Genomic DNA, 14,202 nt, shown 5'->3' with positions numbered 1-14,202 from the left:
CTCTAAGCTATTTATTGTAAACTTTAACAAAAGAGTCTATTCAATGTGACATTTTAAGTTACAAATATTTTATTGTAGATTGGAGACAGCGGATAGAACTTTAGAACAAAATCATCTTCAGAAATTCATAAACGAAGACAATAACCTTGTTCACATTGATACATAACCAAAGACACACTTTCTATGTTGAACATATTTAAGGCACTTTTATACAAAATGTGTTAGAAAGCAGCAATAAAACCAGAAAATTGCTCCCAGGATGGAAAAATCACACTATCAAAAGCTTGAAAGATGAAAGGGTAATTGAGGGTTAGTTTTACTTATGGCCGATTCTTTTTAATAAATCTGTAATGATCTTTAATAGTGTGAGTGTTATAATACAGACCACAATATGTGCAGTACAGAGGGTAAGAGGTGAGATTCATGACATTTTAAAAGGAGGGGGAGGACGATTGCTGCCATTCTACACAGTTTACAGAAACCTTTCCCGTACAAAGCCAATTTATGGACTGGAACCCTAAATTTGACTAAGCAAATAACACAAGAAATTGTCTCATTGGGTACCTCAACACGTCCAATTTAAATGGGAAATATTAAAGTTAAATACAAATGTCTCCCAGATACACATGAACAAATCTAAATTAGGCCTAGTTGTGAACATAGACTGTATGGTTGTCATTGAGCAAACAATTACGGGTTTCAATTCCTTTTGGGTGGTTTTGAACTACAGTAATTTAAGTGGAACATTAAAACTCAACTAGACACACACTAGATCAATCTTTTCACCTGCACTGGCACTTTAACGCCCAGTGTAAATAGGTTAAACACAATCTGTGTGCATTGGAATGTGTTTCTTAGAGCTTTGATCCCTTCTCCACTACGACATACTGTATATTTTTCCCCTCAGTCCTCAACATCCTAGTCAAATCCCCCACAGGTGGAAATGCACTTAGCAAACTGTAAAACGCTTCAATTCAATGCTACGCAACCTCACTGACGTGATGCAGAGGGCCGAGAACTGAGGCGTTTACACAAAATAATGGAACTAAAATGGAGTTACAGTTGGAAACCGAGCAGCAAATCCATTTTAGGTCTGAAATAAAACTCTGCGCTCCATGACCGCATAAACCCCGATGGAAGACAGTGATGATGTTTCAATAGGGTTGGCTTAGTCCGAGTCCTCATCATCCAAATACTCTTCAGCGTTGCTGTGTGTGCGGGTGATGTCTGAAACAAGAGAAATGGACAGTAAATTACAGGAACATTGCAGTATTCCACTGCTTATGTTTACCTGCAAATTCTCTGCACCTTTAAACATTAGTGGCTGAATGCCTGTTGCAGCTTTTGCAAATTAAGTTCCTAAGCATGTGTAGTTTTACATGTTTCATAATAATTACCCTGTATGAGAGGCTCCTTGAGTTTAATAGCCTCCCAATCTCTTACTCCTCATTCCCTTTCAACAACAAGGACCTGTTTTAAAACCTTTTTATCAATATTGCGCTGACCCCCCCAAAAATATCAATCTGACCACTTGCAATACACCTGATACATGCCGTTTACATAAGACTAGGACATGGATAAGGCAGCGTTTCACAAATGGGCAGCCAGTGTCTTCAGTAAACTATCATTTCTCCGTCAAAAAGATTACATTACATTTGCTAACTTTTATCAAAAGTTTACAAAATATATATAACTTGTCTGCAGATGCTCACTTAAGTTTAAAGCCTACTGAATTTCACAGCCCGTTGATCAACTTCAGTTTCTGTTAAGGCTTCCTGTTCACTGGTTGTGGTAAACATGACATACATATCATACTGATGCTACTGCTCATCCCTTAAACCGTGATCTTTGTTGCACTGGTACTAATCTCAAGGACTGTCTAAGCTAGTTGCAGGACAGTCAACCACAGTTCAGTAAAAAAAAGCATATCATGTGTGTGGCCTGTCCTGGTGATACTGCGTGTGTGAGTGCTGAGAAGCTGCCCCCTAGCGGCAGCTCTACTTACTGCTTCCCTGCTTCCTTTTGAGAAGTGACGCACACATTGCGTTGGTGGCCATCTCCAGAGCCAGCTTACCCTCATTGTTCTTAATGTCTGTCCTTGGATCTGAAACATGCATGCTCAAATCAAAAGACTAGACACTACATACAGAAAGACAAATAACTGACACAAAAATACAACTATGTTCATGTGAAAACATGAACAGTCGGCTGGTTATTGTTTCCTCAATCTGGAACCACATGTTCTAATATTAGGGTTGTTAAAATGAGCTCTTCTCTATCTGTTTTCCCTCTGTTTCATCACTCTCGATATCCAATCCAATGAAGAAAATGACCTGCGGACCAATTTCTTTTTCATTGAAACCAAATAAAAGACGTGGCTAGATACTTACCCTTGCTCAGCAACATTTCCAGAATGTCAGAATAACCCTTCCAGGCAGCAGCGTGCAGAACGGTGTCCCCAAGTTTATTCTGAAACACAAAGCATCAACATCAACAACAAAGTCCTGACAAGCATTAACTTTGACATCGTTAAACTAAAATGTGTGACCAGACCCCAATGTGTGACCCAAACCACAGTTTCAAAGAAATGGTGGTGGTTTTTGATGCCAGAAGTACAGATGGGTGACAAAATTCAAAGGAGAAACCGACATAAAGTGTCTGAATAATATGTCAGGAAATCATCAGCCTTCACTGCGGCTTGGCATGGAAGTCTCTAAAACTCTACTGAAGGGGTGTTCACAATTTTTTCAAAAACATTTTCCTTCACTTAGTGTTTTGATGATGGTGGTGGAGATTTCAGTCATAAAACCCCTGAGTGGTCCCTCGTGTCCTGTGCAGAAGAGTCTGCATTTGTTATGTTTGTCCAGTGATTCATTCAGGTTTTTCTTTTACTTTGTCACCCATCTTGGAGTATCATGAATGGATCAAGCTTTTCTCATCCATATATTTTTTGACAATGGATATGTCCAACCCTACAGGAGACAATCTCCTTTACTTTGCTTCTCTCCACAGTTTAGATTAAAGATCAGGGATATTAAATATTGTATTTAATTATCATGAGGCCATCATGTACCCATTCTGCATATCTATGTGATATGAGATGGGCTGGGACAACAGGTAAGAGCATCTTACTGTTTTTGATTTATTGGTGAATTTAATTTAATGCCTTGAATGCATTTTTAAACCCATCTCACCTGCTGGTTGAGCTCCACGTTGGGCTGGCTAAGCAACACCTCCACCACATCTGATACAGACAGAAAAAACGTTTGTACAATCCATATACAGCTATGTATTGAAATTCATACACACACACACACACACGAACTGGAACACTTTCATAGACCAAGTTCCTGTTTTTTTTGTTCCTCTTTTCATGTATAACAGCTCCACAGTGGGAAGGGGGGAGGGGGGGATCGCATCCAAATATCTCCCTTGATTAATGATACTGTACATGCACCATCAATGTTTTGATTCTGAATAATTTGTCAGCCCTTTACCTCTCTAAAATGCAAACATGTATTGTATGTATTTGCTGGACTTACAGCTGGTAAGAAAATGATTGCAACAACCACCTCAGGACTTGTCGCTTCTTACTTGGACCCTTTCCTTTTTGGATGTTGTGTACATGGAGCTCGCTACGGCTAGCATAAATGGATAATTGGATAAACGCATAATTTGGACTCTTGGCTCAGTATTGCTGTGTCCTTGAAATCCATGTTGTAGACTTGTACTTTTGCCCCCTCGCGTTTGGGCATGTGTTTGGTCCCGTGGGTCATATGTCTGTCTCTCAGTCAATATCTTTTGTTTGTGTTTTTTTTTTTGTTGGTGAGCTGCAAGTTCCGTTTCTGCTGTTGTGTTTTTGATAGGTATCCCTGCCCCCCCCCCGCCCTGTCTTTCCTCTCTGTTTGTTTAAATTTTTTTGGTCCTGGGATACGTTCCTATGTCCCAGTGTATTGTTTGTTAATTGTTTAAATAAAATAAAATAAAAATACTTGGTTACAAAAAACAAATATATGGTGTTTTTTTTTTTTAATAAAACCATGTAAACATATTTAAGTACAACCTTTAAATACATTATGAACCTGAAAAAGTGCATAATATAAGCACTTAAACACACACAAACACCACAATCATTGTTACCTTTATGTCCTCCATGGCATGCCCAGTAGAGGGCAGTGTTTCCAGCCTTGTCAAGCCCATTGATGCCAACCTTGTTTTCCACACATTCCCTCAGCCAGCTCAGATTGCCTGTTTAAATACACAAGGATGTGCATATACAAACACAGAGTTTAATGAAGAAGGCAACTAATATTACAAACAGTATAACAGCTTTTCAACAGAAACGTATTTATTTATTTTTTTAAATCAAGGTTGCTTATGTGATCTCCAGAAAGGGGAAATGTTCGTTGAGGTTTTTGATAATATGTCACATAAAAGAATTGAATAAAAACACATTGAAAAATTCAGATGTGTAGATAGTTGTCGCACCTCGTTTGGCGGCTTCGTGTAATGGATTGTCAATAGACTCCGCCTGCTCAGCCACTTAAAACAAACAAGATCATTAGTGCAATATATACGATTCGATATTAAGGGACAATTACAAGAGCCAAATGTTTGTATTAACTAATATTTTATTCACTGCATACATGTAATGAAATTCAAAAGGTGGTCTGTCTGTATTGTCTGCTCACCATAGTTACTAGGAATTAGTCCTGTCCTTCCCCGGCATGTCCCCTTCCACCAATTACTGTCACTCTGGGGATAATGGTAATGCAGAAATCTTTATTTAATTATTTTTCAATTTTAAAATAAATAAATGAATAAATCACAGACGCAAATAAGAAGAGACAAACAGGACAAAAGAAGTGGAAAATGGAAACAGGAAAGGGTTGCACAAAATGCAAACTATCTAACACTGAGATTCCAAAGAAAGAGGAAGAAATGCAAATTCAGATCCAAACTGAATGGGACATGAAGATTTAAAGAGAAAGGCAACACCTAAATCTCTGAGGTTTAACTTACTGTGTCAGAGATGTACAAGAAATCTCCTTCTTCAAAGAACAGCTCGTCTGGCTGAAAAATATTTGTTTATATATTGAAATCCATTGAAGAGGTATGTCAAATTAATTTATCATTGGATTAATTGATAATAAAAAAAATTCTAAAAATTAACTCAGCAAATGGTCTCCATCAATGATCAACTATTAGAAAAACCCATCTTAAACAAAAATCTCCTACCGTTCTAGGGTCGAAGGTAAACAGTGCTCGGAACACCTTGACTTGGCCTAATAAAAGTGAAAACACACATTTAAAGATAAATGAAATATTTGTGGACAAGTCAATTTCATCCCTGTATGGTCTGTGAATCCATGCCGCTGTACAACATGAACATGTCAAATCAAAGAGTCAGATAGGGAACCGTTATCTGATATTTGCTCATATATGCATAACACTTCCCCCTGTGTTGCTGTTATGCTTTTACTCATGCAGTACCTTATATCGTTAAAAGAAAGGCACTCCATATAAAGATGTTTTTTATTATTATTACTACTACATCCGTTGCATTACTTCTACCTATGCAACAACGTGTTATCTGTAGTTCTATGTTAAATAAACAAATAAATAGACAAACATGTTTAAATGAATGATCCTCACAAACCAGAATTTGAATACGTGTAAAATACCGCTGCATGAAGAGTTTTTTTTCAAAACTGATGCCGATATATTTACAGTGAAATGCATTTGATTCTCACACACAATGCTGGGCGAGATGTTCTCTGTCAGCTGATCGATTTAGCTAACAGGCCTAGATGTTGGGCAGTTGTAACTCCCTTCTGCCGTTACTGACTTTCTATTTAGCTAACACACTGTCTCAGTGTGCCAGAATCAGAGAGGCTGCAACAAGCCCTGCTCTGTTCTACACAGCAAGCATTTCTACTGCAGGTCCGGTCATGTTGCTTAAAACACACAAAAGCCTTTGCCGACCAGTCCCGGTTCTCTCTGCATTTCAAAGCCTTGGGTACATACAAGAATTCATTCTAGCTAAAGAAAAAACAATAAGAGAGTATACAAAGTGAACCTTAGTGTGAACAAAACATTGTCAGTATATTTCATTTGATTGTGGGTTTTTTAATTATTTCCAGCTGTGTTATTTCATTGCAAAAGCAACTCCAACAGCTCTAGTCTTGTGTTTGATACTTTTAGGACCATAATCATCCAACACAGAGGTTTGAACAAGCGGCCTTCTGTTAAAGCAAAGAACGTCTCTGGTTAAAGTACTGCATCTCCTCATAACAACAGCATTAAAATATCAACTGCAAGCTGCTCACAATCCAATAAAACTCATGTAGTTGACAAATCGTAAGACATTAATGTGAATGGTCTCCATGAGAATTACCACATAGATAAAGCTACATCAGTCGTGAATATGTGGGGCAATGACTTTGTCTAACAGAACTATTACTGAAGACTCACCTGCAGCACGGCAGCCAGCCATCTGTCATGATCTCACCCCTGCCGTCACACCCGGGTAAGGTGTCGTGGCACTGACTCATTAAAATATAGGCTACATATGAATGATAATGATGTGTCATTGTATTTGAGTTTTGTGCTCTGTTTTCACAGGGCCACAGCTAGAAGGCAAAACATGACACACTGTACAGAGGTTTGCTAAAATAGGCCTGTGGTCATCCACTGTGTGCAGGGTTCAGCAGTAGCACCATCCAGCAGCCAAATGCTGGTAAAATAACAAGTGGCTGGTAGATTTGCTCCACTTACCATTCACTAGCCATTTTGCTGGTGGATGAAAAAATTATTTTGAACCCTGTCTGTGTGATGTTAAAGCATGTGTTTTATAGATATGTATCTATTTATATTCTTATAGTTATTTTGTCATCTTGGCTAGCCTCTTAGAAGGTGTTGATTTAACGTTATGGTACGTATAATGTTGTGTTCATCTCATTCAGCGTCTATCAATAAGGGTAGTCTAAATAATTGATGTGATATATGCCTCAGTATAACGTAATACAGTGCAGCAGTACTACAAACAACTTCCAAAAGGCCCATAAAGTTATTTAAAAGATATTTAAATTTAGGATGTATTGCAAGGCTGTATTCAAGACAATGGTAAGTTTTAAATTTTCAAAGCATCTCGTAACTGTTTGACTTAGCTGAAATATTGCCATATACTTTGAAAACGGAAACACGTTGCTCTGTATGTGCTTGAAACTAATACAGTGGGGCTCAAAAGTTTGGGCACCCCAGGTAAACTTTTTATTAATGAGCATAAAGAAGCCAAAAAAAATGGAAAACTCTCCAAAAGTCATCAAATGACAGATTAGAAATTTGTATATGTCACAAAAAGTTAAATTTTATTTCCATCATTTACACTTTCAAAATAACAGAAAACAAAAAATGGCCTCCTCAAAAGTTTGGTCACCCTGCAGAGTTTATAGCATGCACCGCCCCCTCTGGAAGGCTGAGACTTGACATGGTCCTGGAGTGTTCTCCATTATTGTCTGGAAAGACCAGGTGATGTCAATCTTAAGGTTTTAAATGCCCAGTCTCATCTGACCTCGCCCCAACAATCAGCACCATGGCTTCTTCTAAGCATTTGTCTAGATAACTGAAAATTGTTGACACTCCCAAAGCAGGAGGAGGCTTTAAGAAGATAGCAATGTGTTTTCAAAAGCCAATATCCTCTGTTCGGAATGTAATTAAGAAAAGGCGGTCATCAGGAACAGTGGAAGTTAAAGCAAGATCTGGAAAACCAAGAAAAATATCAGACAGAACAGCTCGCAGGATTGTCAAAACCCATGACTGACTGCACGTTCCATTCAGAAAGACCTGGCAGACACTGGAGTTGTGGTACACTATTCCACTATAAACAGATACTCGTACAGATATGGTCTTCATGGAAGAGTCATCAAAAGAAAACCTCTTCTACGTCCTCACCACAAAAAACAGCGTTTGAAGTTTGCAAATGAACATATAGACAAGCCTGATGCATTGTGGAAACAAGTTCTCTGGACCGATAAGGTTAAAACAACTTTTTGGCCGGAATGAGCAAGGGTATATTTGTAGAAGAAAGAGTACAAAGTTTAATGAAAAAGAACCTCTGTCTAACTGTTAAGCATGGGGGTGAATCAGTCATGCTTTGGGGTTGTATTGCAGCCAGTGGCACCGGGGGTTAACTTGATGCCATCTGTGAAAAAGATGACGTTAAAGAGAGAATGGCTTCTGCAAATGGATAATGATGTCTGATCTGTCATTTGACGCCTTTTGGAGATTTTTTCCATCTTTTCTTGGCTTCTTTATGCACATTCATAAATTTGGGGTGCCCAAACTTTCGAGCCCTGCTGTGGCTAAGCAAGTCTTTGGGTCCAAATGGAAAAATGTGAAGGCCTTGTCTATAAAACTGTTTGCCATTGTATTTAAGGAGGTAGTAATCACTCCTTGACTGACAAATCAGCATTCAATAGCAGAATGCTGGCATGTTATCGGCAACAACGACTCAACCTGTAACAAATCAAAAGGACATAAGTATATATATAGGACATGCGTACTCCATGTTGAACTTGCACCAACTGCAATCAAATCTAAGATTTCTCAATGACAATCAGGCATCATAGATTACAATTCATTTTGCACTAGCCAGCAATCACCCCCAGTGGAACTCTGGAACTGCAACCAAATTTCATACAATGGGGCTTAGTATGGAGTCAACAGGCTCTCCGTAGACCGGTTCTGAAAACGTTGTGCTCTGGCATTTCTTTCCAATCACAATTTTCTTGGGCGGTGCAAAGCACCGGAGAAAAGCTGAGGTGCGGCTGCAAAATAGGCTTGGAAGAAACTTGTTTTGGTGGAACATGTGTAAGTTTAAAAGTTGTTTTATTTTTGCAACACAAAGCTCAGATTGAACAGATAGTCTAGCTAGCTGTCTGGATTTACCCTGCAGAGATCTGAGGAAAAGGTTTACCATAGTCCTCCTAAATCGACCGGAGTTTAAAATGCCAACACAAAGGAAGCCCAATGCAACGGATATCCGGCCTAAATGAGTGAAATCAGGCAAAATTTCCAGCAGCAACAGAGCAATCCCAGAAGTGGAACGTCAAGGATATAGACTATATTAGTTTTGGACTCAGACAAGAAAGATTTGTGTGTGTTTTGCACACTGAGTATAACCTGGCAACTGAGTGCAGGCTTTACTGCAGATGTGAAGATGGTTTGTTTTTGTTGCTTCCCTATACAGCCTATATCATTTTTTTGTTTCACCTACCATTACTTGTGAGCCCCTGTTGCACAATTGTTGAGACAATTTATGGGTAAATATGATGTTCATAAGTTAATAGTATTTATTTAGCTTTTGAAAACCATGATACGTGTGCTTTAAACCGAACATTTTTGTGTGAATAATAGACACATTTACTAATCTCTGCGATGGAGTTACCAGAATAGCAGACATACAGGAAGTAAGACTGATGTCATTGAGCATGGACACTCATCATTGCCTCCTAAACTAAGACCAAAAGACACCTAAAGGCACTCTCCTTGCATGAGTGATGGAAATAGGGAAGTCACAGAGGCCTGCTGCTGAGAGCTGGATACATGTCAATCAGCAGTGCAGGCACTACCTACTCCGCCTGTTGTCCTGGTTCATTTATGGATAGTGATATTAATCAGAGGTTATGAGCTTACGTTCCACTTTGAGATGAACGTTTCCCAAAAAACAACCGACAAAAATCAACCGATCTCATTCACTGTTGACGTGCTCACGTCGCCAACAAGGTGTGTAAATTACGTCCTCGCAAGAGGCAGAACTGAAGTTTTGGGTCAATTTTAAACAAGACATCTTCGTAGCGTTAGTCTTACCTGGCTTGGCCGGCTTGGGAGGAGGCTTCGACATTTGCGTGGATAAAAATGAAACGAAACCCTTATGAGTTATTTTAGTCAAAAACGTCGCTGGATTGTGAACCACGGGGTGTGAACACTTTGCTAATCCATGCAATGAGGAAGTGTAAATTGCACTACCAGGCAAGGCGGAAAGTTCAACTGCGCATGCGCGACTCTTAACCTGTAGAAGTGAGTTTTGATCTATGCAATAGATAGATAGATAGATAGATTCTGTATTCATCCCGAGGGAAATGATAGATAAATTGTTCTATATGTAAACAGATTTTATACAGTCTATGATTTTAACCCTTGTATTTTATTATTAAATTACTTTATCTTATTGTCCACTGGTAATTCATTTATTTCTAGTTCTATTACACATAACTTTTTTACTTAATTTAAAATGCTTTGACGATATTTTTGTATGTGCACCCTACACTCTGCACAATACATGTTATCTATTCATTTAGTATTTCATTTTATTTTAACTTAGGCTGGTTTTACTTTAACAAGAGTTCATTCAATAGGACTATGTGTCAACAATGCATTAATTTTGTTGGACAGCATATTCTAAATGTTTGTCTTTTTTTTTTTTTTTTTTTTCAGTGGGCAGGTCGAGAGTGACGTAGGAGCTCAATAAGCGAATCACGAGCGACCAATAGCGGAAAAGCGTGAGTGACTACAGAGCTGTTGCAGCAAAAGCCACCAACATGTTTGTGTAGCATACTATTTAAGTCTGTACATTAGGTGTTCAATAATCTTACCAGTTTTATTTACTAAAAACTGACATGAAGACACTACTTGTAGGAGTTGGCGGGTAAGTAACTCCTGAGGATTTAAAACAATGTGTGTTGACCTGCTTGCATGCCTTTTATGTTTTCGGACTGCCTCCTGATTTTTTTTACAAAGCTGCTTCTGATTCGGCAGTTAGGGGGAAATTTAAGGGAAACTTGTAGATCACATTAGACCAGCTCCAGATCCAAAACCACTGTACCTAGACGTGTCATTGAAAATACAATAAAGGAATAATTTACTTATTCTAATGTGACATATGTGATTTACATATAAAAAAGAACCGGGACATTTTTCTTTATTGCATTTTCACACATAGAATGAAGTTTTCACAAATCTGAAACTATGTTTTTAAGAATCTTTAACCTCTCTGGGATAATTTGGGCCAGATTTGACAAGTTTATGTATCACGGTTTTGGATCTGGACTTGGTCCAATGTGGTCAACATATTAGAAATAAACTCCCTTTTATAGTATTTTAACAAATCTGAAACTGTATTTTTAAGAATCTTTAGTCTCTTTGGGATAATTTAGTCCAAATTTGACAAGTCTAGGTACAACTGTTTTGGATCTGGACCTGGTCTAATGTGGTCTACAAGATTTCCTTAAATTTCCCCTTAACTGCCAAATTGGAAGCCAACTTCAGCGTCAGGATTTTTTTGCATGAAGCAGGTGAGTAAAATAAGTAACAATTTTAATGTCATTTGTGCAGCATTAACATTCGTTTTTCATTCAGGATGACCAATGGAGGCAAATCTACTCTTTCTAAGAATCTACACCAGCAAATACCCAACAGTTGTCTCATTGCACAGGATTCCTATTTTAAGGTACACTTCTTTAAATCATATCATTGCTTTAACACTTTGGCAGTTATGCTGGAAGATTTGAAACTTTAGTGATTGCAGTGGATTTTTTTTTCAGGATGATTCTGTGGTACCAGTGGACAGCAATGGGTTTAAGCAGTATGACAGTAAGGGCACTTTTATTCAATGGTTGGTTCATGACATCAAGACACTTTCTGAGCAGTTGTCTGTCCATTCAGCCATCTGAAAATGGTTGCTAGATTTATGGATGTGGACGTGAGGAAGTAGCTACCTTTAGGGACACTGAGGTCATGTCCTTGGTATTTTTTCTTGGAATTCTTTTTTAAGAGTTGTTATCTACCTGGGGACATTGCAATCATGTGTAAATTGTGAGAATGTAACTGGGTATTTCCAATATATTTGAAATTAAATTTGTTTTATTTAAAAAAAAAAAAAGATTTTTTGTGATTTCTTCCCCAATTTTGGTAAAGGGTCTTGAAACGACATTTAGAAAGAATAAAATAATATACAAATAATATAAATATACAAATTACAAAAATAAAAGTTCAAAAAAGTAGTTAACTGAATAAATAAATCAACTAGGGAAATAAATACTGATTATGTCACTGTATCTATCAATTGTTTTTATGATTTTTATAAAATAGTGAAAATGAATTGCAATTTTCCAATAAAATATATTAGAAACAGAAAAGCTGAAAATTCTCAAATTTGAGAAGCATCAACCAGAGAATGATTAGCACTATGCTGATAAATTACTTAATGTTTCATTTAATTTAATGTTTTCTAACACATGGAAAATGTTTCTCATTGCATTGTGTTGAAGTGCTGGATGCTCTCCACATGGACACGATGATGTGCGATGTCAACTCGTGGCGAAGAGATCCTTTGTCGTTCATGAGGCGGCGAGGCCTGTACCCAGAACTCACAACATCATCAGCTGATGAGATAGTGTATGTGCTGATTGTGGAGGGTTTCCTCATTTTTAACCACAGGTACACTGTATACACACAGACCATTGTGCTTATTTCAGATACAATTGACACTTTTTTTGACACTTTTTTTAAGTTGCTAAAAAAGACCTATGTAGCTTGATGCTAAGTTCAGAAAAAATGCAAGTGTGAAATTAAGCTTCAAATGAATTCATTCTAGTTGCTGATAAGTTGAATATTCAACAATGTGAAGATTGTCACAAGGGCTCTCCCTCTGGATTTATTTAATGTTGAGTTATCGCTTATTACTGGAAATATAAAATTCCAGCTCATGATACTGTAACTGTTTCTTTTCATGTTTTATCTTTCCAGGCCTCTTAATGAGCTATTTTACAAAAGATACTTCATGGAAATACCGTATGATGTCTGCAAGACGAGACGAAGGTGTCAGATTTCATCAACACGCTATCGTTTCTGTTTTAACTTTTTTAATACCTTTTTTTTCCATTTTATTTCCACGTTTCGTGATTAAGTTGCTGTAAACACGAAGCAGTGAGAGAAGGCCGTGTATTTACCTCTGGTGCTCTCTTGGATTGACAGTTTGCGGGTGTACGCGCCTCCTGATCCTCCTGAATACTTTGACGGACACGTGTGGCAAATGTACCTGAAAAACCGACAGGAGATGGAGAGCATGGTGTCTGGAATTGGTGAGTGTCCAGTCTAAGATGTCATGTGTACAGAATGCAATGCCGATGGGATAAAAACTGTGTTGTATTTCAAGCAGTTAGGACATGTATGTAACTAAGACCTCAAATATGATTTAATTAAACTACAGTGACTGCAGCAGAATTATAAGAATTAAATAATCCCTTACTTTTTTTCAGTGTTTCTGGATGGAATGAAGCCAAAGGAAGAGCTGCTGGCTGCTGTGTGTAAAGAAGTGTGTCAGGAAATAGAAAAGCTCAGGGGTAAGTTGCAAACCTCATTAAACAATTATCAACAACACATTTACATGAAAGTCTTAAGACAAATCCAACAATTATGCCAAACCTGTTTTTCTTTGTCAGTTGTGAATATTTTGAATTAAAAAGTATAAATAATACCTGGACTTATTTTTCAAGACGTTTTTAGTTAATTTAAGATACTGTCTTTTTAAAGCAAAAACCTTCTAATTTTGTTTTGCGTATTTTTTTTGCAGAGTAAAACTTTTAGTTGTTTCCTCTTTTGAAGATGGAGACTACTGCTCCCATGCCAGGAATGTCAGGAAAGGTGTCTTGTTGGACTCGTGTGTAACTGAAAGGACTACACCGAGTGTTAATGTCTCTGTAATACCTACAAATAGCTACGATTAAATTAATAACTGTATAAAAATTGACTGATACTGTATCATCTGAAATTGATCAGCTGGGGACTGGACAGAGACTCAAAGGAGAGATTCACAGTGAATCTGATGCCTTTACAGTAATTGAAAGGTAGGATGTACTCTGGGAAACCCCAAAATATGCGAGGGTTATGTCAGACATAGACATACAGATGATATCTTACAATGTTTCACCTCTCACTGCATAGTTTTTTATATGATGCATGGAGGATGTTGACTCTTTTTTTTTTATTTTTTTTTTTATGTACCCACACACATATAACCTTAACTTGTGATGTAACACCAGATAGCCAAATGCAAAAAGCGTGCATTATAGCTGAAGGTTAGTTTTAAAGACTTTTTTACTTATTGTTGAATAATACAAATATTAAACAATGATTTTTGCA

General features: G+C 37.6%; 2 protein-coding genes across 5 annotated transcripts; one reads left to right on the top strand and one right to left on the bottom strand.

Annotated features, from left to right (window-relative positions):
• Positions 1-46: 46 nt before the first annotated feature.
• On the bottom strand, positions 47-10,058 carry ostf1 (osteoclast stimulating factor 1). Its single transcript, XM_034870948.1, has 10 exons — positions 9,871-10,058; positions 5,239-5,285; positions 5,023-5,073; positions 4,692-4,755; positions 4,489-4,542; positions 4,141-4,248; positions 3,195-3,244; positions 2,391-2,469; positions 2,006-2,104; positions 47-1,227 (listed from the first exon to the last, which is right to left on the bottom strand). The coding sequence occupies exons 1-10, from the start codon at positions 9,902-9,904 to the stop codon at positions 1,169-1,171; spliced, it is 645 nt and encodes a 214-aa protein (XP_034726839.1). The 5' UTR covers positions 9,905-10,058; the 3' UTR covers positions 47-1,168.
• A 471-nt stretch (positions 10,059-10,529) lies between these two features.
• Positions 10,530-13,945, top strand: LOC117944299 (nicotinamide riboside kinase 1-like). 4 transcript variants are annotated; one of them, XM_034870943.1, is made up of 8 exons: positions 10,535-10,708; positions 11,419-11,509; positions 11,604-11,652; positions 12,330-12,498; positions 12,808-12,879; positions 13,036-13,142; positions 13,320-13,403; positions 13,666-13,945. In XM_034870943.1, the coding sequence occupies exons 1-8, from the start codon at positions 10,680-10,682 to the stop codon at positions 13,785-13,787; spliced, it is 723 nt and encodes a 240-aa protein (XP_034726834.1). In that variant the 5' UTR covers positions 10,535-10,679; the 3' UTR covers positions 13,788-13,945. The 4 variants fall into 4 exon arrangements, with proteins under 4 accessions (XP_034726835.1, XP_034726834.1, XP_034726836.1 ...); XM_034870945.1 differs by having other exon boundaries at positions 10,537-10,708; positions 13,634-13,918; XM_034870944.1 differs by lacking the exon at positions 12,808-12,879 and having other exon boundaries at positions 10,530-10,708.
• Positions 13,946-14,202: the final 257 nt, after the last annotated feature.

This window comes from Etheostoma cragini, chromosome 5 (assembly GCF_013103735.1).
Source record: "Etheostoma cragini isolate CJK2018 chromosome 5, CSU_Ecrag_1.0, whole genome shotgun sequence".
NCBI lineage: Eukaryota > Metazoa > Chordata > Actinopteri > Perciformes > Percidae > Etheostoma > Etheostoma cragini.
The sequence above is the reverse complement of the archived record's forward strand: the minus strand, read 5'-3'. Positions and strand labels throughout refer to the sequence as shown.